Source organism: Myotis davidii, unplaced genomic scaffold (assembly GCF_000327345.1).
Source record: "Myotis davidii unplaced genomic scaffold, ASM32734v1 scaffold159, whole genome shotgun sequence".
NCBI lineage: Eukaryota > Metazoa > Chordata > Mammalia > Chiroptera > Vespertilionidae > Myotis > Myotis davidii.
The window spans coordinates 1,718,070-1,742,332 of NW_006291231.1; the positions used below are offsets into that span (position 1 = coordinate 1,718,070).

At 39.4% G+C, this 24,263-nt stretch overlaps 1 protein-coding gene across 2 annotated transcripts in view; it reads right to left on the bottom strand.

Annotated features, from left to right (window-relative positions):
- MEGF10 (multiple EGF like domains 10) overlaps positions 1-24,263 on the bottom strand; it is a 178,351-nt gene that overhangs the window by 94,067 nt on the left and 60,021 nt on the right. For both annotated transcript variants that reach the window (XM_006764371.2, XM_015564370.1), the window contains exons 2-4: positions 22,452-22,584; positions 14,805-14,906; positions 14,517-14,617 (exon numbers count right to left, since the gene is read on the bottom strand). In XM_006764371.2, coding sequence (XP_006764434.1) covers positions 14,517-14,617; positions 14,805-14,906; positions 22,452-22,567 — 319 coding nt within the window. In that variant the 5' untranslated portion in view covers positions 22,568-22,584. The remainder of the gene's footprint in view (positions 1-14,516; positions 14,618-14,804; positions 14,907-22,451; positions 22,585-24,263) is intronic.

A 24,263-nucleotide genomic window follows, 5' to 3' on the forward strand; every position in this document is an offset into this window, starting at 1 on the left:
AAGGTATTTCATGAAAATTGATACAAAGAAAAAAAGTTACACTAGCAATGCTCATACCAGACAAAATAGACTTTAAAACAAAGGCTATAACAAGAGACAAAAAAAGGATCCAGCAATTCCACTTCTGAGTATTTATCTGAAGAAACCTGAAACACCAAATTGAAAAGACCTATTATACATCCATATGTTCATTGCAGCATTATTTATAATAGCCAATATATGGAAGCAAACTAAGTGTCCATCAATAGATGAATGGATAAAGAAGATATGGTGCATATATAAAATGGAATATGACTCAGCCATAAAAAAAAAAAAAAAAAGAATGAAATCTTGCCATCTGCAACAATCTGAATAGACCTAGAGGGCACTGTGCTAAGTGAAGGAAGTCAGACAGAGAAAGACATATGCCAGATGGTTTCACTTATGTATGGTATCTAAAAACAAAATAAACAAACAAGCAGAACAGAAACAGACTCAGAGAACATTCTGACGATTGCCAGATGGAGGGAGTTTGCAGAATGAGTGAAAAAGGTGAAGTACAAATTAGTAGTTACAGAATAATCATGAAGATGTAAACTACAGCATAGGGAATATAGTCAATAATACTGTAATAACTGTGCCTAGTGTCAGATGGATACTAGATTTGTCGGAGTGACCACTTCATCAGTTACATAAATATCTAATCACTAGCTTATACAACTGAAGCTAATATAATATTGTACATCAACTGTAATTGGAAAAAAAACAAAACTTAAAATAAAAAGAATGTCAAGCCAGTGTTGCCAATCACCTGGGTTTTTTTCCCCAGGGAAAATGAAAATCTAAGTTTTATGTTAAATTTTTTTTTAATGTAAAACACTATGTGGACCAAACAAAATATGATTATACATCAAACCGTCCAGCCTACTACTCTGCCATTGTGGGGACAGACTAGTGGCCTGCTTTATTAAAAACATCAGTGAAGGTCCCAAAATGTTCAGGATAAAGCTATTAAGATCTTTAACAGGTTGCATTTTAAACATTACTGCCCTTTTTCTTAATTTTAGTTTTTACCCCTTGTCAAGTGTATAAATCTATCATTTATACAGCAGTTTTAAATTTCATATTGAGATGTCTCATAAGCATACTCACTTTTGGTGAACAACTGTTTGCCATGAAATACCTCTGTTAATAAGAGTCCCACACTTGGAGGAGAAGCCCAGCCAATGCTGAACCCCACTGGTGAAGCTCGTAAATGGTTACATCACCTATGCCATGGTGAAGGGAAGCAAGTGTCTGCTCTATCCTGTCATAACTCAACTAAAAATTTCCCTGTCTTGATTGTGGAAACAGACATGTCCTTAGAAGAAAGTAAAGAAGAGTGACATCAGCAACATGCCTGAAGAAGACATCCATCCTGGTATCCCCCATCAACACCAACCATTCAGCATCCCTCAGGGACAGAAGTGCCTTTGTGGGAGGTGTGGGACCCACCAACACATGCCAAGGGGGCCAGAGGCGTCTTGCCCACCCATGTGCATCACACAGGCCTCAGCTGCAGACCCCTCAGTGGTCGTGAGCAGTTTACAGTCCCTTTGGCCATGGCCCAGGAGCCCCTAAGGAACACTGTTTTAAGATAATCACCCATGGATGAAAGAGCCTTTCTGGAAGTCCCAGTTCCCAGCAGAGAAGCTCCAGCACATCACTGGAGAAAGAAAATACAATGTAGACACACTGCAGAGGGTAAGTGGAACAGTTAGGCTTTACCCACAGCAGCCCTCCCCACGGTGGCATATCTCAATGCCTTCTGGACCTGTGATTTCTCTCCCAGGGGCAAGGGAGAGCATGTGAGTGAGAGCACAGCTCCTCCAGCTGTGTTGGCCTCTTTCAAAGAGGTCCATTTCTATCTTACCACATCCAGAGTAGGGAGTTGTGAGCTGCATGACTGGGGAAAGGGAAGAGGAAAGCAGCAGATGGGATCTCCCAGGACATTAAAGGAATGTGGATCCTACTCCCTGTGTTGCAGAGGCCATCAAGAAGCTCACTGTGAGCCACTGGAGATGCCTGGCTCATGGACACCCCTCCAAATGGCCCATGTGTACTCTCAAAGCTCCGTGCACCTTACCCACAGAAACCCCCACTCTGTCCAGCTCTCTGTCCACACTCCCAACAGTGGTGAGAGTGAGCTTCAGCAGATGTCATGCAGAAAGCTGGCTCACATCTCTGGGCCAGGAAGAGACCACAAACTTTAGCTTTAGCTCCACCCATGGGAAAGCGAAAGGGAGGCTGTCAGCACCTGGCCTGGTGTGTTACAGGATTCAGAGAAGGTATACAAGTTTAAGAATTCTGCCACAAGAGGGAGCATAAAGCATGGAGCAGGTTTATCAATAGGTCTGAGAAAGCCTCAGAATCCCTAGCAGATCTGATAGAGGTATTTACCTTCCAATTTCAGTAAAGACTGAAGGTGGTGACATGAACACACAATGCAAGACTTCAAGGAATATTAAATAACAAGGAAACATGACACCACTGAAGAGATACAATATGCACCAGTAACCCGACCTCGAGGACATGCAGATCTATAATTTACCTGTCTAAGAATTCAAAATAGCTATTTTAAGGAACTTAAATGAGTTAAAAGAAAACACTGAAAAACACTCAACAAGATTGGGAAAACAATGGATAAACAAAATGAGAAGTTTAACAAGAAATAGAAATCATAAAGAAAGGACCAAACAGAAATTCTGGATTTAAAGAATATAATAATGAATGAAATAAAAAATGCAATAGAAAGCATCAACATAAGAATGGATCAAGAAAGAAAAGAAACTGTGAAGTAGAAGATATTTCAATACTATCCAGTTAAGGGAGAGCAATGGAAAAAAAAAGAAAAGAATGAGAAAGAGTGAAAAAGAGATCAACCAAGGAATTTGTATGCATATATGCATAACCCATGGATACAGACAGTAGGGTGGTGAAGGCCTGGGGTAGGGAGTGGGGACAGGCTAGGAGAATTCAATGGGGGAAAGGAGACATATGTAATACTTTCAATAATAAATTAAAAAAAAAAAGACTGAAGAAAGCCTACATAATCTATGGGATAACATCAAAAGAAGCAATTGCGAATTATTGGGAATCCCTGAAGGAAAAGAGAGGAATAAGTGAGCAGAAAGTTTATTTAAAGAAGTAATGGGGGATAACTTTCCAAATATTGGGGGAGATTTGGATATCTAAGTTCATAGAGCTTATAAGTCTTCAAACAAAATAAAAAGATATCCCATGTTCATGGATCAGAGTATTAATATTGTTAAAAGGTCCACACTACCCAAAGCCATCGATAGCTTCAATGCAATTCCTATCAACATGCCATGGGCATTTTCAAGAAACACAGCAAACAATCCTAAAATTTGTATGAAACTACAAAAGACCCCAAATAGCCAAAGCGATCTTGAGAAAGAAGAACAAACCTGGAGGCATCACATTTCCTGATTTCACACTATATTACATAGCTATCATAGCTGTATGACATTGGCATAAAAATAGACACATAGGCCAATGGAACAAAATCAAGAGCCCAGAAATAAACCCTCAAATATATGCTCAACTAATATTTGATGAAAGCACTAAGAATACTCAATAGGGAAAGGATAGTCTCTTCAATAAATGGTAATGGGAAACAAAATGATCACATGCAGAAGGATGAAATTGGACACCTATCTCATATTAGTCACAAAAATTAACTCAAAATGGATTAAAGACAAACATAAAACCTAAAAACATAAAACTTTTAGAAGAAAACATAGGGGGGAAACTCATTGACATTAAACTTCACAGTGAATTTTTTTATACGATACCAAAATCACAAGCAGCAAAAGCAAAAAAAAAAAAAAAAAAAAAGTGGGACATCAAACTAACAAATTCTGCACAACAAAAGAAACTATCAACAAAAAAATGTCAACCTGCTGAATGGGAGAAAATATTTCAAATCATCCATCCAAAATATTAAAAAGCTCATATACCTCATCAGCACAAAAAAAAATTAAAATGGGCAAAAGACCTGAATAGATATTTAAAAAACAACAAAACCATACATATAGCCAACAGATACATGTAAAGGTTCTCGATATTACTAGTCATCAGAGAAATACAAATTAAAACCATAAGGTGTTATCACATCACACCTCTCCGAATAGCTATCAAGAGATAACAAGTGTTGGCGAGGATGTAGAGAAAAGGGAACCCTTGTGCACTGTTGGTACAAGGAAATGTAGTTGATACAACCACTATGGAAAACAGTATGGCAATGTCTCAAAAGATTAAAAATAGAAGCACCAGCAATTCTACTTCTGGGTATATACCCAAAGGAAAAGAAAATAGGATCTGCACTCCCATGTCCATTGTAGCAGTAGTAGTAGTAGCCAAGATATGGAAACAACCTAAATGTCCTTTGCCCGATGAGTGGATAAAGAAAATGTGCTATACAGGCATACCACGGAGATACTGCGGATTCAGTTCCAGACCACTGCAATAAAGCAAGGCATGTGAACTTTTTGGTCTCCCAGTGCATAAAAAAGTTACGTTTACACTATACTGTACTCTATTAAGGGTGCAATAGTTTTGTGTCTTAATAAAACAATGAGTACAACTTAATTAAAAATACTTTATTTCTAAAAAATGCTAACCATCATCTGAGCCTTTTTGCTGGTGGAGTGTCTTGTCTTGATGTTGATGTAAACACAATACTATATATAGAATGGAATATTATTCACCCGTAAAAAAGAAGAAAGTCCTGCCATTTGTGACAATATCGATGGCCCTGGGGTCATTAGCCTAAGTGCAATAAATTAGAGAAAAACGAATACTACATGATATCACTTAACATGTGGAATCTCAAAAAACTAAACTCATAGAAACAGAGGGTGGAATGGTGGTTACCAAGGCTAGGGGTTGGGAGGAGGCAAATGGGGAATGTTTGTCAAAGGGTACAAAGTTCCAGTTATAAGATGAATAAGTTCTGGGAAATCTAATATATAGCATGGCAATTTAATAATGCTATATTATATACTTGAAGTTGATAGGAGAGTTGGTCTCAAATGTTCTTACCACAGAAAGGAAATGGTAATTATGTCAGGTGATTGAAGTGTCACTAACCCTATTGCAGTAACGGTAATCGTTTTGTAATGTATTAGTGTATCAAATCATCACATTGTACCACTGTACACATTAAACTTATACAATGGTATATATGTCAGTTATATCTCAATAAAACTAAAAACAACAACAACAGTCCTAACCGGCTTGGCTCAGTGGATAGAGCGTCAGCCTGTGGACTGAGGGGTCCCAGGTTTGATTCTGGCCAAGGGCATATGCCTGGGTTGCGGGCTCAATCCCCAGTGGGGGGGCGTGCAGGAGTCAGCCGATTAATGATTCTCTATCATCATTGATGTTTCTATCTCTCTCTCTCCTTCTCCCTTCCTCTCTGAAATCAATAAAAAAGAAATATATTTTAAAAAACAACAAAATTAATGATCCAAAGAGTCTCTGATAAAGTTAAATATTTATAATTGCCGTCTAAAGTTATATAAAAGCAAAGTAAATCCCTTAAAGCATTGTTTTTCAAATAAGTAGACTCTAAAGACTATTAGTTCCATCATGTTCTTGGGGGGAAGAAACGGGGGTAGGGAGGGATTAGGAAATTCCATGGTCAAATAAGTTTGAGACATGCCTCTACTTCAAGCATGCTCAGAAGCCTTTAACAGACTACCTTAAAGGGGATCCAGCAGAAGGCATTTCCCAGTCTTACTGGATAAATTCTGCAGGACAATTATTCAGTGGCTCACAACAGGGGCATGCAACTACCAGGGCCCAAGTTCCTAGAAACCTATTCTTCTCTCTGTATCAACAGAGAGATTTCATTTGAGGTGGCACATTTCATTTTCTGTCCCTCAATTACATGCTAAATACAATAAATTAACTGAGTTATTTTTCATCTTAAACAACTGCCATATCTTTAGACTTGCCATAACAGCCTCTGGCCCTCCAATGTGCCCAGCTGGCCTGGGAGGCCCACCTTCAGATCATGATGCCTCCTGTGACCTTAACGGAGAAGGCTCCTGTGCTCTGCGGTGGTTCTCTTAGAGCTCTAGCTGATATCTTTCAAGAAAGCAAACAAACAATGCACACTTGGAACTTGAGATACCACTGAAGCTTAAGGAAAGAATAGTGTCCATGCAGTTTTGCTTCTACCAGTCCACGGGTTGTCCTCTCCCATTAGTATCTCTGTGTGTGGCCCAGAGGGATGTACTAGTTTTATGCTGCATTATCTGTAAAAGTTCGTACAGTTGTGCTATCCCAAACTAAAAAACCTAGGTCTGTCGCCACCTGGTCATGTGAATGTTTTGTGGTTGGTCCTTAGATCAAAATGTGTTTTTGCCATAATTTTAAATGACTTTGCTCTAAAAGGATTTGAACCATTGTGCAATAAAAATTGCTTCTCAGTTCTGAGCTTTTATATTAGCTATTATCTATCTCTATAAGGAGACTGCATAAATTATTAGGCCTGTAAAAATGCTATCTGCCCTGCAAAGACTACAGTTGCAGAAACTCATTTTCTAGAGATAAGGCAAGAATTTTCATTGTTTCCCTCAGCCCTCTCTCTAAGGGACCCTAAAGTCAGGCTTCCTTAAGCAAAAAAGAGTAGCAGATGTGATTTCCATTTGTTTAGACTGAGTCATGATTTCTGTCTGTTTATACTGAGGCTATCTTGAATTTATAGTGTTTTTAATTATTATTAAATTCATGGTTTCTATTTATAAAATCCTAACAATGAGCAGACATTGGCCATCAGAGAGGCAACAGAGGTTTTCTGCATTGTTTTCAGTGTCCTATCTTCCCTGCTAGCAGAGACCAACGACTAAAATTTGGAAGCATAAGTTTAGATTCCAATAGATGTGTGGGGGAAATTGAAATTTCTGCTGGTGCAGTGGGTAGACAAAGGGCCTTTCCCAGTATTTACTGGTAGGTTCCTCTGAACCACGTCGGGCTCCATAGTAACAGAATACAGGGTCCCATGGAAACGTGGAAAAATCCACTGCCACTGGCAGAAAGGGCATCAAGGGTACATACACTTAGGAACATACAATCTGATCGCTGTCAGTTCAGGGCTCTTTGGCTAGCCTAAAAGGATTGTCTCACTTTTAGCTGCACTCAAAAGGGGCTGCATAAAAGGGTCTACACCCTAAGGTTGTTTGAAAATATTTAACAAGGCCACAACTTCATTATTAAACAAGCCTGTGAGACTCAAACATACCCAGAGCAGAGCGCTCAGGTTCCTTCAACTTCAGAGAGGTGGTCCTCCTCTCCTAAACTCTCACCGTCCCCCAGAGCCAGGCTTGCCAACACAGCACTCGCCAAACGCTGAATCTTCACAGCCCCATACATGGCATCCTGTCGGCACTCTAGCTCTTCTCATCCTGAAACATCTGCCCCCAACTTTTCAGCAGCCAAAGACCAAAATGACATGATGCCTAGATAAAGAAGTAAAGGTGTCCTTCCATGACCTCAAGTCAGAGAAACAAGTATCTGCTGCCCAGCTCTTCCCAAAAGCCTAGCCCATTTTGACCAATTTGCCCACGTCTGAAATATCCTTCCTATCAGACCCTCCTATGGCTGATGCTGAGACCAAATCAATCTGTTGAATATCTTCTTGCATTCCCAAACAAAATTCCTGACAAAATAATCCTGAGTTAGCTTAGCAAATATTCCGGTTCACAAAGAGGAAGCTCATTTTCCTGGGGACCAGAGCAGGAACGCACATAGGACCCCCAGTTAAAGGGAGAAGCTACGTGTAGCAGGAGGCTGTGGGCCAGGTGCATGAGTCGGGAACCTCAGCTGATATCTCCATGACTCAAAGGTCCAAAATGCCATAGGATTCCAGACCGAGTCTAATACAGGGATGGCAATTGAGCACTTGGGCTGTACCAAGACCAAGACAGAGATCGCTAATGAGTCGCTCTGTTCTCTCAGCACAGACATGGCCTCAGAACCCTTCTAAACACAATGTTCCAGGAAGCCACTTCCACAAGAAGGTACCCTCTCTCCCAAAAGGGAAACTGCTTGTTATCTTTGCTCCAATAATATTCCAAAACAAAAAGAAGAAATGGGGGAAATGTATGGGTCATATGGCAAATAGTCTAGTGTGGCCCCCTAAAGTGCTACCTGTGTGGTAGATGTGGCTTCTGGAAGGAAAATTGTCGTGGGTAAGAGAGCTGCAGATGTCTCTAAACCTTTAACCCACAATTTGGGTTTAAACCCCATTGCTTACTGAAGCATGATATTCAAGCGTGAGTAAAGTTTATCTGCCGGAATTATTTTTTATGTAAACACCAACCACAGTTCTAGCCCCTTATTTGCCTACAGCCAATTTAGGTTTTCATAAAGTTGGCCAAGCTAAAAATCAGCTGTGAATATTCATTCACTGCATGGTAATCAATTGTCACACTCATCTCTGCTAAGAACAGGAAATCATATACAGTTCCGTGTGTGGGAGTTAAGGCTTCTTATTTACGGTTCCCAAGTTCTCTTAACGAGTGCCAAAGACATGCAGGGCACATCCATGGGAACTGATCTTCTACTCAGAGCTGGCCTCCAAGGCAATTGAGCGAGTGACCCAGCCCCCAAACCTCTCCTGTGTCTTCCTTGCAAGCCACACTGCCTGCAATGCCCCCATTCCAGCTTTAATTTGAAGTTAGTATTTGACCTCTTGCATCAAATAAACATAGACTAGGAGTTGTCTACCACAAAGGAAACATTGCTCAGAACGTTCCCTTCCTTTGCAGTAGCCCCCAGCGGGAGAGGGTGGCATCTGGGCAGAAGATGGAAGTGGGACTGGAGAAGGGACCCCTGGCCATGCGTTATGTCCATTCATGATCCTTCTGCAAGCAGCCGGCTTAAAATGATTTATTTTCTCTCGGATCAGCCCACGTGAAGCCAAGTACATTGGAGTCCTGTCTTGGGATCAACCAATCCTTCCCACAGAGGGAGAGTTGCCACTTTCCACTCTGCTGCTGCTTTTCCTGTGAGCTTTTCCTGGTCCCATGAAACCAAACCTATAGGCAATCTCCACTTGCGAATAGGGTGGGTTCCAAAGATGTGTTTGGAAGTCAGTTTTGTGTACCTCCAAACACATTTTCTAGAATTCTAAGGTTGTAAATAATGGCTAGGCGCCCAGGGCAGCCTCCAATGCACATTTGCTACATAATTTACAGCTGTGATTTTCAAATGGTGTTCCACGGCACACTGATGTGCTGCAAGAATTTTTAAGCTGTGCAATATCTGACTATTTAGTCAGGGGCACTGACCTCTTTGCCCTTAGAGCAGCGGTTCTCCACCTGTGGGTCATGACCCTTTTGGCGGTCGAATTTCTAAAACACACAATGCCTACTTAGTCAGGGCCACTGACCTCTTTTCCCTTAGAGTGTCAAACAAAAAATGACAACAGCCAACACAACAATAGCCATCTGGTGTGAATGAATCAAAATTATACCTATTTTTTTGGTCATACTGGCAAAAAACATAATATATTTGTTGATGTGCCACAGAATTTTAGTAATTAGTTCCTTTGTGCCATGAACTGAAAAAGATTGAAAATTGTTGTAGAGATCACGAGTGTGGGTTTCAACTCCTTCCCAAGGACCAGAGCATTCATGTTTCAGTTCGGGCTGCCTAGAGCTCCTCTGGCTGCCACCAGACCGGAGACCATTCCTCTCTCCTCAGAGTTCACAGTAGGGGGTTGTGGGAAAAGACAGGAGGTTGCCCTGGCTCCAAACTACCACTAGAGTTGAAAACAGTTGAACTCTTAGGAGAAGGGACCTGTGGAACTCTGGGGTGAGGAGGGAATGAATCCCATGATGTTGGTGAGTGTAAGGGGCTTCAGAGAGCCTGGGCCTTCTGCTGACTCTCCCTGACATGTGTTATTCAAGTCCCAGTCTCAAACTGTCTCCTTTACCAGCCCTGAAATCAGCCAGTTTCTCTCTCCACTGCCACCTGTTGTTTCTAATCAGCATTTCTGTGGCTCTCGGAGAAACCAATCAGTCTCACTTCATCCCCCAGCCTGTTCCTGTCACTGAAAGGAAAACACAAATGGCCCTGGGAAATAATGTCTTCAATCTCAGTGATAGAAGATACAGCGTCTAAGACAGACAATGGTCACAGTATGTTCCATTGAGGTAATAATCAAGGACTGTGTTTTCTGGTATTTAAAAAACTTCAGAAAATACAAAGAAATATTATGTAGCCCTAAAAAAGAAATCCTGTCAAAATGCTGCAACATGGATGAGGTTGTTGAGGATATTATACTAAGTTTGTCATTAAAGGACAAATACCATATGATTTCTACAGTAGTCAAAATCGTAATATGCAATAGCTGAAGTAGTCAAATCCTCAAAACAGAAAGTAGAAGTAAATGGCTACAGGGAAGGCAGGGGGCTTTCAGTTTTGAAAGTTGAAAAAGTTCTAGAGCTCTAATGCACAACAATGTGAATATAGTTAATACCACTTAAAAATTATTAAGATGGGCCCTGGCTGGGTAGCTTAGTCGGTTAGAGCATCATTTCAATACGCTAAGGTTGCAGGTTTAATCCCAGTCAGGGCACAAACAAGGAGCAGTCAATGAATGCATAAATAAGTGGAACAACAAATCAATCTTTCTCACTCTCTCTTCCTTTCTCTCTCTCTCTCTCTCAAATTAATAATTAAAAAAGTTTTAATGATTAAGATAGTAAATTTGATGTTATGTATTTTTTACTATAATCTAAAAATAAATGAATACATAACTTCACAAACAGAAGAGACCACAAAAATTTAGTGTGGTGATTGCCAAGGAGAGGAGGAGGTGGAGGAAGGTAGTGGAGGGTAAAGGGGGGATAAATGGTGATGGAAGGAGACTTGACTTGGGGTTGTGAACCCACAATACAGTGTACAGGTGATATGCTGTGGAATTGTGCACATGAAAACTGTATGATTTTGTTAACCTGTGTCACCCAATAAATTTAATAGAAAAGGGAAAAAAAGTGAACCAAAAAACATGAGATGCCAAAATTATTGGCTTAGAAGTTAATCATCTTTTAGACTTGTGAATATTTTAATTTTAACACAGAAATGTGTAAGAGAATCAAAATATATAGTGTTTATAATTTTAGATTTTAAAATATATTTGTAATATTTAAAAGAGTATATGGCCTGTTAGAATAAGAGCAGTCTTCTAATTTCACTTTTTCAATGTGTAATGCAATAATTGATTAGAAATGTTATTTTAAAGTTGAAATCTTAAAATAGAATATTACAACATTTAAAAGAACTTGATTTCACCTTATGAATAAGTTGAACTTATTATATTTACAAAAAGTACTTAAGCAAATAGGACAATTTGCCAGCCTGGAAGCTGGTTTAGATAAAAATTAAATTTATTAAATATACAAATTCCATTTTAAAAACTTGATGGTGTTTATACTTGTAAAACATTAGTCAAAGGCCCCTTAATGTGTTTTTAGAATTTGTTAGACCAATAAATGAAACAACTGTAAGCTAAATTTAGCTTTAGAAACAATGAGGTTTTGGATTTATAACTTCAGTAAGTCAATAATTAATTATTAACACTAATAAAAAGCAGAAAGAGAAATTAAGAAAGATTTCATTTACAACTGCATCAAAAATAATAAAATACCTAAAAATAAATGAACCAAGGAGGTGAAACATCTGTACCCTGAAAACTATTAAGACACTAATGAAAGAAATGGAAGAAGACACAAATAAATGAAAAAATATTCCATGATCTGAATTGAAAGAACTAATATTGTTTAAATTTCCATACTACCCAAAGCTATATTCAGATTCAATGCAATCCATTAAAATTCCAATGACATTTTTCACAGAAATAGAACACACAATCCTAAAATATGTGTGACCCATAAATGAACCCTAATAACCAAAGCAATCTTAAGAACAAAGATGATGGCTTCACACTTCCTGATTTCAAACTATATTACAAAGCTATAGCAATCAAAGCAGAATGATACTAGCATAAAAGCAGACACATATATCAATGGAACAGAATACAGAGCCCAGAAATAAATTCATGCATATATGATCTCCAATAAACAGTGTTGGGAAAACTGGACAGTCACATTCATAAAATAAAACTTGATCTCTATCTTACACCATATACAAAAATCAACTCAAAATGGATTACAACCTGAATGTAAGACCTGAAATCATAAGTCTTCTAGAGCAGCGGTTCTCAACCTGTGGGTTGCGACCCCTTTGGCAGTCGAATGACCCTTTCACAGGGGTCGCCTAAGACCATCCTGCATATCAGATATTTACATTATGATTCATAACAGTAGCAACATTACAGTTATGAAGTAGAAACGAAAATAATTTTATGGCTGGGTCACAACATGAGGAACTGTATTTAAAGAGCCAGAAGGTTGAGAACCACTGTTCTAGAGGAAAACATGTGGTAAGCTCCTTGACATCAGTCTTGGTACCAACATAATGTCACCCCAAAGCCTCTGAGGATGGCCAGCCGGGCCTCCCCACTATCCACTCTGTGTGCACTCAGTGCTGTCCTTTGAAAAGTCCTATCAGCCTGGACCAGAGATATCGGCTCATGCTTATTCTCTAAGATGTTTCATTATTCAGCAGCATTTTTAATCAAAGGCATACAAATTAAGAAGAAAATTAGCAAAAAAGAAAAATGGCACAAGGTATAAACAAAAAAGCATTCTCATATACTGCTGGTGGGAGTATTAATTGGAAACATACCAAATACCTCTGACTTCTAGGAATTTATCCTTACCTATTAATTAAGGGTATATATGAAGATTTAACTACAATAATGTCTTCTAGAGCAAGTCAGTTTATAACAGGTAAAACTTAGGAATCACAAATATCCAATAGTTGAAATTGGTTAAATAAATATTTACAATGCAATAACACTGACATTTGCAATATGTTACAGAAGTACATTTATTGACCAGGAAAGACATTCACAATGTGTTTTTATTTTCTTCTTTTTGTTTAGTTACATTTTCTAATTTTTTTCAATGAACATTTATTATCCTATATAGTGCTGGCTTTGAATAAAATCCAGGGGTTAGAAGGAAGAGAACACATATACTGATCCAAGGTGTGTGTGTGAGTGTGTGTGTGTGTGTGTGTGTGTGCGTGTGTGTGTGTGTGTTACATGCCATTGAGTTGTCTTCAATTCCTGGCAACTCTATGAATGAGTGATGTCCATGTGCTATTCTGAACAGCCCTGCTCAGCTCCTGTAGATTCATGCTTATGGCATCTTTTTATGAAGCCAGTACATATCATATTTGTTTTCCTTTTTTCCTGCTGCCTTCTTTCAAAGGAGCCTCAGACAGGTATTAGTGGCTTATCTGAGGTCACCCAGCTGAGTGGTACTATCACCCGGCACTGCAGATTCTTAAGTCCAGATGTGTCTGATCATTCCTAGTGCCTTCAGATTAGAGCAGAACCTTATCTCTCTCTCTGCTGCTCAACACCAGTGTCTCAGCTCAGAAAGCAAAGGTGCCCTCCAGCTGTGTGGTGAGCCGACACATTTGAATAAAATTGTTTTTAAAATCTCTCTTCTACATGTCCTATGCACAATGGTAAGAAACCTCAACTGCAAACTGCATGTCGTGTCATAGTCTAGGATTTTCTAAAATGTATCATCAAATAACAAACTTCTCTCAAGACATCTCAGAATGAATTGGTGAGATGGGGAGGGGAGGGAAGAGAGAAAATGATGATAAAAAAAGATCTACTTTGTGACCCAGGCTTATAGTCACTGTTTATTGTGAAAGCTCCTCTACTTTTAATAAACCTCATCATTCTCTTCACCAGCAAAAAACACGTTGGCCTTTCAGAAATTGACTCAGGACCCTGGTCAGCTGCTGTGGGAAAGTTTTGTCTCTGTTCTCTTCTGTGACCTAAATCTAACAACTCCTTGACCCATTTCCAAAGAGACATGTACTGAAAACAGTGATTAACATTACTGTATCTGGCCTTGAAGCATCTATCTATAGCAGGGGTCCTCAAACTACGGCCCGCGGGCCACATGCAAATACAAATATTGTATTTGTTCCCGTCTTGTTTTTTTTACTTCAAAATAAGATATGTGCAGTGTGCATAGGAATTTATTCATAGTGGTTTTTTTTTTAAAAAAACTATAGTCTGGCCCTCCAACTGTCTGAGGGACAGTGAACTGACCCCCTGTTTAAAAAGTTTGAGAACCCCTGATCTATAGCATCTGTTTTCTCCTTGAGGGACATGCATTTGGAGATTTTTGATAGGACAGAGGGACAGAGTAAATGTTTCCCTCCTTACACAGACCAAGAAGGCAGCAGCCGAAAGTGAAAGGGAATGACCCACAACACCCTATCTCCCCAGGCTCCATCTCTGCTGCCATGAACAGAGGCAAGCCAGCACTGGGAAAATAAGCAAAACTCATAGAAGTGAAAGTCTTACTTACGGACACACATTTCCCTGCTTTCATAAAATCCAGGACAACACTGTGATTTGCGCCTATACATAGTTTTCTCCCCATGTCGATAGGCTGTCCGATAACTGATTCTATATAGAGGGGAAAAGCACACTGTTACCTCTTTTGACCTGATATTTGATTAGAAATAAATAATTCCTATTTCCATACAAAGAGTTATTAAATAGAATAAAGGTATTAAAAGCAAAGTATTTAATGATTGTTATCAAATTCCTTCCCAGTTAGCCAAACTCGCAAATATATCCGAGCTTTCATTACCTGTGCCGTGTACACTTAAACCAGTTCAGAATGTCAGTGCAGCTGGTGTAGTAAATTTGGTCAAAGGGATGTGGGTAGGACTCTTGCACAGTTACTGAGTAGCTGAAAAGAAGAGGAAACATAAAGAATCAATATTTCTCTTTCTTACATTAATTATGTACTATGTAAAGAAACAACAACACGCAACCATAGGCTAAATTAGCTCCATTTGCAATTCCATACTGACTTAGATTCTCCACGTTTTTACAGGTTTTTATTTGAACCAGGACCAAAATTAAAAATATATTTAAAAGACAAGAGTTCATGCTATACATTTCAAAAGAAAGTCTCTTTTAGTATTCACTATAAATTCTTATATTCCTAAATTTAAAAACATATCACCATATTTTTTTCTGTATTTCATTCCATCCCCTCACCCCAGAGGTCCAGGGATAATCAAAACCTTTCACAATAAAAGTTTTCAATCTAAGGCTGCATGTAGATAATAAAGGTAATCAGCAAAGAGACAGTTTGAGTATTTATAACAGTACATTTTGCTGCTGACTCTGGAATATCAGGAAGAGCATATTTCCTGGATTGAAACTTGAAATAATTTGCTTCTCTGTGCCTGCCCCACTTCTCAGACAGTGGAAGAATATATACAGCCTCTAAATAAAAACTACAAAGAAGTCTCTAAAACCAGTAAAAATATGGCTGAGACAATTAGCCTAAAATAATCATACCAGAACTGTTGCTATTTAGGCAGCCTGTTTTCCAATACATTTTCACTAACAACTTCCAATTAAAGGAAAAGCATGCAGTCCTATGGGCCTAAGAATGTGGATGGAAAACATCCATGAAATATAAAGAACTTCCAGTGTTCAATCCCATACTTCATTTTAAAGGATCTTCGAATTCCTGCCTACAGGAAAATCTAAAGAATCCTCCTTTCCATACAGTTTATTTTCTTTAACATTCTCTTAAAGATTTACACTACAATCTTTAGTTCACACTAACAAACAAAATGAGCTGAAATCACGAACTCAATCGCCCAAGTTCACTTAAAGATACTATCAACTGGAGAAGGTACAGAAAAAATGAGGTCAAAATTTCAGCATGAAAAATTCAGAGTAGATATAGAGCAGAACCTCCTAATTTGAAAAGCTGTGTGGTGCAGGCCCTACCAACAGTGGCCTTTCTTTCCCCAGCTGGTCTGTCAGTCTCTATGTACTTAGGCTTCCATTGGACACCCATGAAATAATCATACTATTCACACTTTTGTGTTCATTCTTTGGGACATTGCAACTTGATTTCTAGGCAAATTTAGGGTTCCTCCGCAAATCTTTGGCAGTTGCAATAGGCCTATGAAAAGCTCACTGGATGAGAAGCCAGTGTGATAGTTCCAATCTAACACTGGGAAATTGGGTGGCCTTCAGCAGATAACCCCACTTCCCTGGGTTTTGATGTTCACATCTTAAAACCATGAGGTCAGGCATGGTCTGAAGATCCCTTCCCACATGGCATTCTGAACTTCTAACACATTTTAGATGACTATTTGCTTTTACTCAAGTCGATGACACCCGCTGTTACCTGCAAGAATAGGTTCGGAGGAGATTAGAGTGTGCAGTGACCTACATCTGCAATATAACTCCTTTTGGGTAAAGCAAGAGGCCTCCATTAAACTATAAATGTTCTTAGAATGAAATTTCACATTAAGCGATTGATATTTTCTTCAGACCCCTAGCAGTGTCCTGAGGTTCAGATCGATGCAGACTCTGAGACTTCCTTGCCAACTTTTTGTCCTTCCTATCCAGCTGCTTGTAAATAGCTAAATTTTGAGGCCTGCTGCATCATTTCTCCATTCCACTGCAAGTGAGGAGCAAAGCGAGTGGACGCCCCCTGTATGGGCTGTTGTACAGGTGCAGTGCTACATTGTCCATGGGCAAAGCAGAGCAGCTTTCCACGGGTGCTGCAGGAATAAAAAAGAAACCACTCTAAATTAATGCCAGTTGGGGGTGGGGGTGGGGGGATCATTCTATTGGGCTCTACCATATTTATTTAGCTATTTAGCTTAGCTAAATTAGTTTGCTGGAACTAGACCTGATCCATTTTTCCTAAAATTTCCAAGGGCATGATATGTTGTTCAGGTCTGAATGCCTTTGAGCAAATGTGATCATCAACAAACAATCCTGGCCAAATACTTCCCATTTGATGTGGCTTGGAGAACTGATGCCACAAGCAAACATGAAAAATATTTCCACTAATGTCTAGTGGCCTAGAAGAGTGCTTACACAAGAGGAAATGTGCAAGTACAGGAATTTCCTCTTCTTGCCACTTGCTGCTCTCTAATAATATACGTCCGCAGAATGCTTCTCTGGTTTGAGGATATAAAAAAGCTCTTCTCTATAAAAGGGAAATCAAGCCATTTAGGATTCCAATTCAATAAACACTTATTGAACCAATTCTATGCAATTCCTGGTCTCAAAGAGTTCTCAGGAAAGTCCAGTCTGTAAATACTAAAAATAATGGGATACAGCTTTAATGGAGACATGTAGGCAGTTTGGGGGAAATAGGACTATAAAATTCACTTGAGCATTTCCCTTTGATCTTGATTCTTTGCATTAAAGTTATTCAGAGGCTCACACTCAATTCATAACTAACTGAATATGAATTACAATTTGGCCAGAAAGTGAGGTTCCCACTTATACAGAAGAAGGAATTTTAAATTTTGTTGACCCAAAGTTATTGTCCCTTCTGTTGTTGTTTTTTAATATACATTTTTTTCTTTTCTACACAATCTTTCTTTTTTCTTTTTTAATAGTATTATAGTCACACTACAAAATTTGGAAAATAAATTTTAAGAAAGAGAGAGGAAAGAATTCCATAACTCTTCCATCACCATCAATAGCATTTTACTGTACTTCTCTCGTCTCTAGGGGTTTTTAGTTTTAGTTTAGTGTATTTTCTTTTCATATTCTTATAGTCATGCTATGCACCTGAGTTTGAAGCCTATTTTTCTAAACTTAAGAGTATGTGTGTGTGCATATGTCATAAGGATTTTCCATGTCAATAAATAGTCTTCAAATTCTGACTGCCAAATACTCCCTAAGTGCCTACACCTAATGTACTCAATACCCACCTACTGTTATTCAACTAAGTTGTCACTTTTCCAGGGGCCACTTTCTGGAAGCTGTGTCCTGGTACCATGAAGGGAAATGTCCCTGATCATTGGCCCGCCTCCTCCAGTCTTTATCACTGCTTCTCTGGCCAATACCTAGGCTGCTGTTGGAACTTCGACAGCACCTCTGCTAAAAGTTCACACTTTCACATTCAGGAGCAGCTGCCCTGAAAGTTGCAGAGTAGGACGGTCTAGTCCAGTGATGGCGAACCTTTTGAGCTCAGCGTGTCAGCATTTTGAAAATCCCTAACTTAACTCTGGTGCCATGTCACATATAGAAAATTTTTGATATTTGCAACCATAGTAAAACAAAGATTTATATTTCTGATATTTATTTTATATATTTAAATGCCATTTAACAAAGAAAAATCAACAAAAAAAATGAGTTCGTGTGTCACCTCTGACACGTGTCATAGGTTCACCATCACTATCCTAGTGGGTGGGGCGATAAATATTTGATGTAGTCCCCTTATGGCAATAATTCTCAACCTTCCTAATGCCACAACCCTTTAATACAGTTTCTCATGTTGTGGTGACCCCCAACCATAAAATTATTTTCGTTGCTACTTCATAACTGTAATTTTGCTACTGTTATGAATCATAATGTAAATATCTGATATGCAGGATGTATTTTCATTGTTAGTGACCCACAGGTTGAGAACTGCTGCTTAGACTGTCAAGTAAAACAATGACAACAGCCAATACAACAATAGCCATCTGGTGTGAATGAATCAAAATTATACCTTTTTTTTTGTATCAGCAAAAGATATATCTTGTGGTGTGCTGCAGAATTTTAGTAATTAGTTTATGTGCCATGAGATGAAAAGGTTGAAGATTGTTGATCTAGTCCAATCTCGTTTTCATCACAAATGAGCAACACTGAGCTCCCAGTGCTAGTGGGTATTTTAGACTGAGCACTAACATCTCGACCCCCAGACACCTCCTGCCCCTCTGTCTCCTTTCAAATGTCACTAGAACATCTAAAGCTTGTAAAGCAGAGAGTGAGGGGCAAATTGTGGTATGAAAGGAATCTGATCTCAATCCTGCACTATTTTAAGCATCCAGATGCAAAACCCTTTATCTCCTGCTTGTTTGTTTAACCTTCTCAACACACTGAAAACATATCATCTCTGTGATTTTAACCTATTAAGTATTATCTGGGAAGAAACCCCATCAAGATTTACTTTAAGGTCAAAGAACTCGGGGGAAATAAGCCATTACCACTTGGACACATTCCAAAGTGGTTAATTACATTTTATCTGCTTAAATTATCTTGTTACTGAAATCAGATATGATAATCATCATCATTTCTTATCTCTGCTTGCTTTGGATTGCTGCTTCAATTACTACCAGTTCTGTGTTCCACCCGCAACGGGTTCATTGGGCAAAGAACAGCTTCTCTTCATTTGTGCCTTCCTTAGGAGCAACCCCAATAGAGGGAAGAACTTAGACTCACAGAACAGAAAGAGAAGATGGGGGGAAGGAACAGGTGATTCATGGAATTACTCATGTTCCAAAAGGATGCTGTGCAGAATTCCTTTGATAACATATACTCCTTGCGTATTTTAAATTATTTAATTTTTCTTAATTTCATTTTAAGTACAACGTCTGAGAATCGGCATTGCTGCATTAAAATGAGGCACACTTTTATTTGAAAATAAATCATTTCTAGGTCTGGGCTGGGGCTCGAGACCCCACATTTCCCACAAGCTCCAAGGTGATGCTCAGGCTGCAACTCCGCAGACCACACTCGGAGAAGAAAGCCTCCAGGTGATTCTACGGCTCCGAACCATCGGGTGCAGGTGGGTGTGAGTGTAAGGAAAGCCCGCAATGAGCCCTCTTCAGCCCTACTACTAAGACTTTTGTTCCTAAGCTAATCATCCTCTCCCCTTTTCCATTCAAGCCCATTTTAGTTTTTGAAAATATACAAGAACCTGTCACCTGCACCTTTATTTGATCATTTTAATTCATCCTCCATTCTCCATGCTTCTCAAAGTAATTTCACTTTCCTTTTCCTTTCTTCAAAGAATCATTACTAGCTTTGTAACAGGATATCTATCAATAAGAAGATTATAGCTGTTAATCCATCTTCCTAGCAGTTCATTTAATATAGAAAAAAGAGATTCAGGAAAAAATCGCCATCATTTCCCAAGTTTTTCATGCTCAACTTCCCGATCCATTAGTGACCATGTTAGCGGTTATTCTAATTGCTTGTGCAACAGTGGAATTATATTGCATTTAAAAATGAATGTGCCCCTTGTCTTTCTGCCTCTCTCTCTCCTCCCTCCCAATTGATGTTCATTATTAGTCATCTCCTATCAGAAGGTGAAAGCTCCTTCGACAATTACTAATTGAAGGCAGTGTTTTAGACACTTGGGATCATCTGTGGTGAATAAAACAATGCAAGTTAGTGCTGGCAAATTTGGTCAGATACTGAGCAAGGAATCAGGACAAAATGTGTACATTTGAGTGCGTGCTGGGCTATTTGAAGTCTTGGATTCTTTTCCCTTGATAGCCTTTCCCTTGGAGCACTCGTCTGTTCACATTTCATCATGCTCCCACACCCACATTCCCACACACTTCCAAGCCTATTTCAAATTGATCTTAAGAACACAACAGAGCAAACCACGTGGGACCCTTCCCTCTCAAATCAGCTCTCTTCCTTTTATCTTTCCACATGTGCAATGACACCACCACTCCTACACAGCAGGTTCTAAACCTCAGCCTTTTCTGCTTCCTTCACATCCTATAGTCAATGTTTTACCAAGACCTGATGATTTTTATTTCATGGCATCTTACAAATTTGTTCTTCCTCCCATTTCAAAGCTATTCTCCTCCAAGATGTTCAACCACAAGTGGACTCTCCCTTTTCTAAATTTGAGATGTATTTTTATTACTTTAATAAATATTATATACTTTGTTAGTGAAATGTTTTATGAAAGGAGCTGTAACGATTATAAAGATGATACTCCTCTTACATTCTGTATGATAGAGTTAATATCACAAACTAAAGAACTTTATTACATATACATATTTCCTCTACAGCTTAAAGTTTCATAGTGATATATAGCTCTATTGATAGATCAGGGAAATATATTTTTGTTATCTTGATTGCAATACTGCCAGTGGAGGTGGGAACGAGCCCTCACTGAAAAATAATGCTGTGAGTGAGGAGCCAGTGTGCCCCAGAAAAGCAGAGCTGATGCGCTGGACAGGCTCTGCGCTTTGTGCATCCTACCAGTCAGTGGGTGATTAGAGTGTGTGCTCTGTGGGGGAGTAATCACGGTGCGATGGTGACAGCAAAAGGAGACCAAAAAGCTTATGTCAATGCACTTACAGGTAATAAAACACATATTACTCTCTAGTACTTGACACCTCCTGTTTGTCTGAAAAACTTGCATTTGCAATGTTATTTCTGGATAAAGATACTTTCTTAGCCATGCAAGTAGCACATCAGAGCTCAGGAGACTGCACTTTCACATGGCTTGTGCTAATTTTGTGTTCCAAAAGGGACCATAAGATCCCCGACAACAGCCAATTGTTTTGTACTTCCTCTGTATTTCCTACTGCACATTGCCCAGTTCTGGACACGACATCATCTGCTCTCATATAATCTATTCAGTCTTGTCCTCATCCAGAACTGTAATGACTAGAGCCTTTTTAAAATATATATTTTAAAATATATTTTTATTTATTTCAAAGAGGAAGGGAGAGGGAGAGATAGAAACATCAATGATGAGAGAGAATCACTGATCAGCTGCCTCATGCATGTTCCCCACTGGGGATCGAGCCTGCAACCCGGGCATGCACCCTGACTGGGAATCAAACCGTGAGCTCGATGCTCAATGACTGAGCCATGCCAGCAGGGATGTACTGACTCTAGTCTTGCTGGGTACAGCCCCTAGAGGTCTGCATGGCACTGGCGTCAGGCCACCTTCCATTCCTAGAACCCCTCCCAATCACTGCCACCCGCTCATGTCAGCTCTTCAGAAACATCTTAGGTAACACCACCTCCAAGTAGCTTTACCAGTATCCCCAGAAAGTATGTCTCCCTTTTAGGCCACCTATAGCACAATTTTTTTTTGCCATACATTTCAAGTACATTATTATACACTGTCTTCCACTGCTCATTCATTGGTTCCCATACAAAAGTCCGACTCCCCCAACTTATTGTAAATAAAGTCAGAGCAGGGACAGGATCTTAGGGAGTTCATTTTAATTGAACAATTAATGTAATGTTTTCCCTGACTCTTACAATTTATAATCGCACCTGTGTAAGAATCAATATATCGTTTTTTTCACATAATATATATTCTATAAGACCAAGATGAATAATACTGTCTGATTTATTAGCTACAACTAATGCTTTTTACACAAAAGTAACTTTACAATCTCTTGTCAAATTCTAACTTTATATATCAGACTGAGGGTGAAAGTATATAAAGAAATGAATCAAAAATTATTTCTAAGATTACTTTCAGAACTATTACCTTTCCCAGTGGCTACACACATTAGGGTCTTCAAGATTGAGAGGTGATGCTGTCTTTATCCAGTGGCATAATAATAAACAGAGAAATCCCAGGTATGTGTTCAAAGAAATAACCATTTTTTCTGATGAACACCCTAGAAGGAAAAAAAAATCCAAATTAGAGATGCATTAAAATGATCCAAACAGAATTCCTTTCAGAACAGCAGCCATTTGGGACCAGTTGTCACCAGGGCTGAAACATGCATAACAATCATGTATTCAAATAAACGGGCCATCAGATTTCATGGTCCAGGAGAGAGAGGTGTTTCTTATGTGGTACAGGGTGGCCACTGTTTTGTAAATTACTACAATGTGCAAATCATCATTAATTGCCACCACAACAAAAGCCCTTCTCATCCATGCCAGCTAACATTAAAGGAATCTACCAGAACAACTCAAAGCAACACGGGCTTCCAGGTTCTCTCATCAGGCATATTTCCCTTCTGGAAGAAGAAGGCTCACAGTGGAATCTGGCCTCATTGGTCCCAGAGCATAAATGATGAAACAGAAGCTTCATTGACTCAAGAGAGAAGCACCTTAGGCTCAAACTGAGATTCATTCAATGTGCACTGAATACTCTATCCCAGGCACTGTGCAAAACTGGACGTAAAGCACAGATCTAGTTCCTGTCCCTGCCCTTTAAGATACTTGTAATTTAATAATTATGACATATATTTTGTATATTTAGTGCTTCAGTTTCCCTACCTGCTGCATAGAAACAAAACCAGTTATTTGACAGCTATTTCTGTAAACCAGCTATTTCTACGTTGGTGTGCAAAAAAAACCGTAAAACTGTTTGGAGGTCAGTGTTAGAGAAAATGAACCTGGTATTACTGAGAGGAAGAGACCATAATAGAAAAACCAATAGCAACATGGTGCATTTGTAAAACAGGGCAGCAAAAGGGATAGGAGAGGGAGGAGAACATTCCAAGCAGAGGAAACTGAAGATGAGGGAGGGCCGGGCACTTAGGAGGCTCAACTCAATTCAGTGGGAAAAAGAGACAGGGGGCATATCATGAGTTATATAGGCCACTGCAAAGTTTGTGAACTTCATCCAAGGATAAGGGAGACCTCAGAAAGGGTGCAGTGACACCAGATAGATCATTCTGGCTGCAGGGGAGAGTGACCTGAAGGAGGAGACTCTTAGAGGGAGATCAGGTAAGACACGACTTGGGTTGAATGAAGGAAGCAACATTGGAGTTGCAGGGAACTGGGACATTTTTAGGAAGTAGAACCCACAGGACTTGGTGACTGAATGTGAGAGTAAGAGAGAGAGAACTGACTTCTGGTATAGCCCCTTGTGGGGAGGTGGGCCCTCACTGAGGTGGGAAGCAGAGAAGCCCTCCCGCTCTGGAGGATAAACCTTAAGTTCAGTTTTAAATATGTCGTTTGAGGTTCCTATGAGGTATTCAAATGAAGTCACCCACCGGCATTTATTGAATGCTTAACATGTGTGAGGTCGGCTCCAGGGTGTAACATTGTAATGATATGTGCGTGGAAATCATACCCATCTCTCACCTCCAGGGACTCAGCATTTAGTAAGAAGGAAAAGTTTGTCATACTATGTAAAATTATCTACACTAATAAAAGAGAAACATGGTAATTGGCATACGACCGCTACCCTTCCCATTGGCTAATCAGTGAGATATGCAAGATGGCGGCCGGCAGCCAGGCAGCTTGAAACTAACATGAGGCTTGCTTGCCTCAGTGATGGAGGAAGCCAATGTTCCCCGCCTGCGGCTGCAGGCCTCTGAGCCTGCAGTTTAAGAAACTA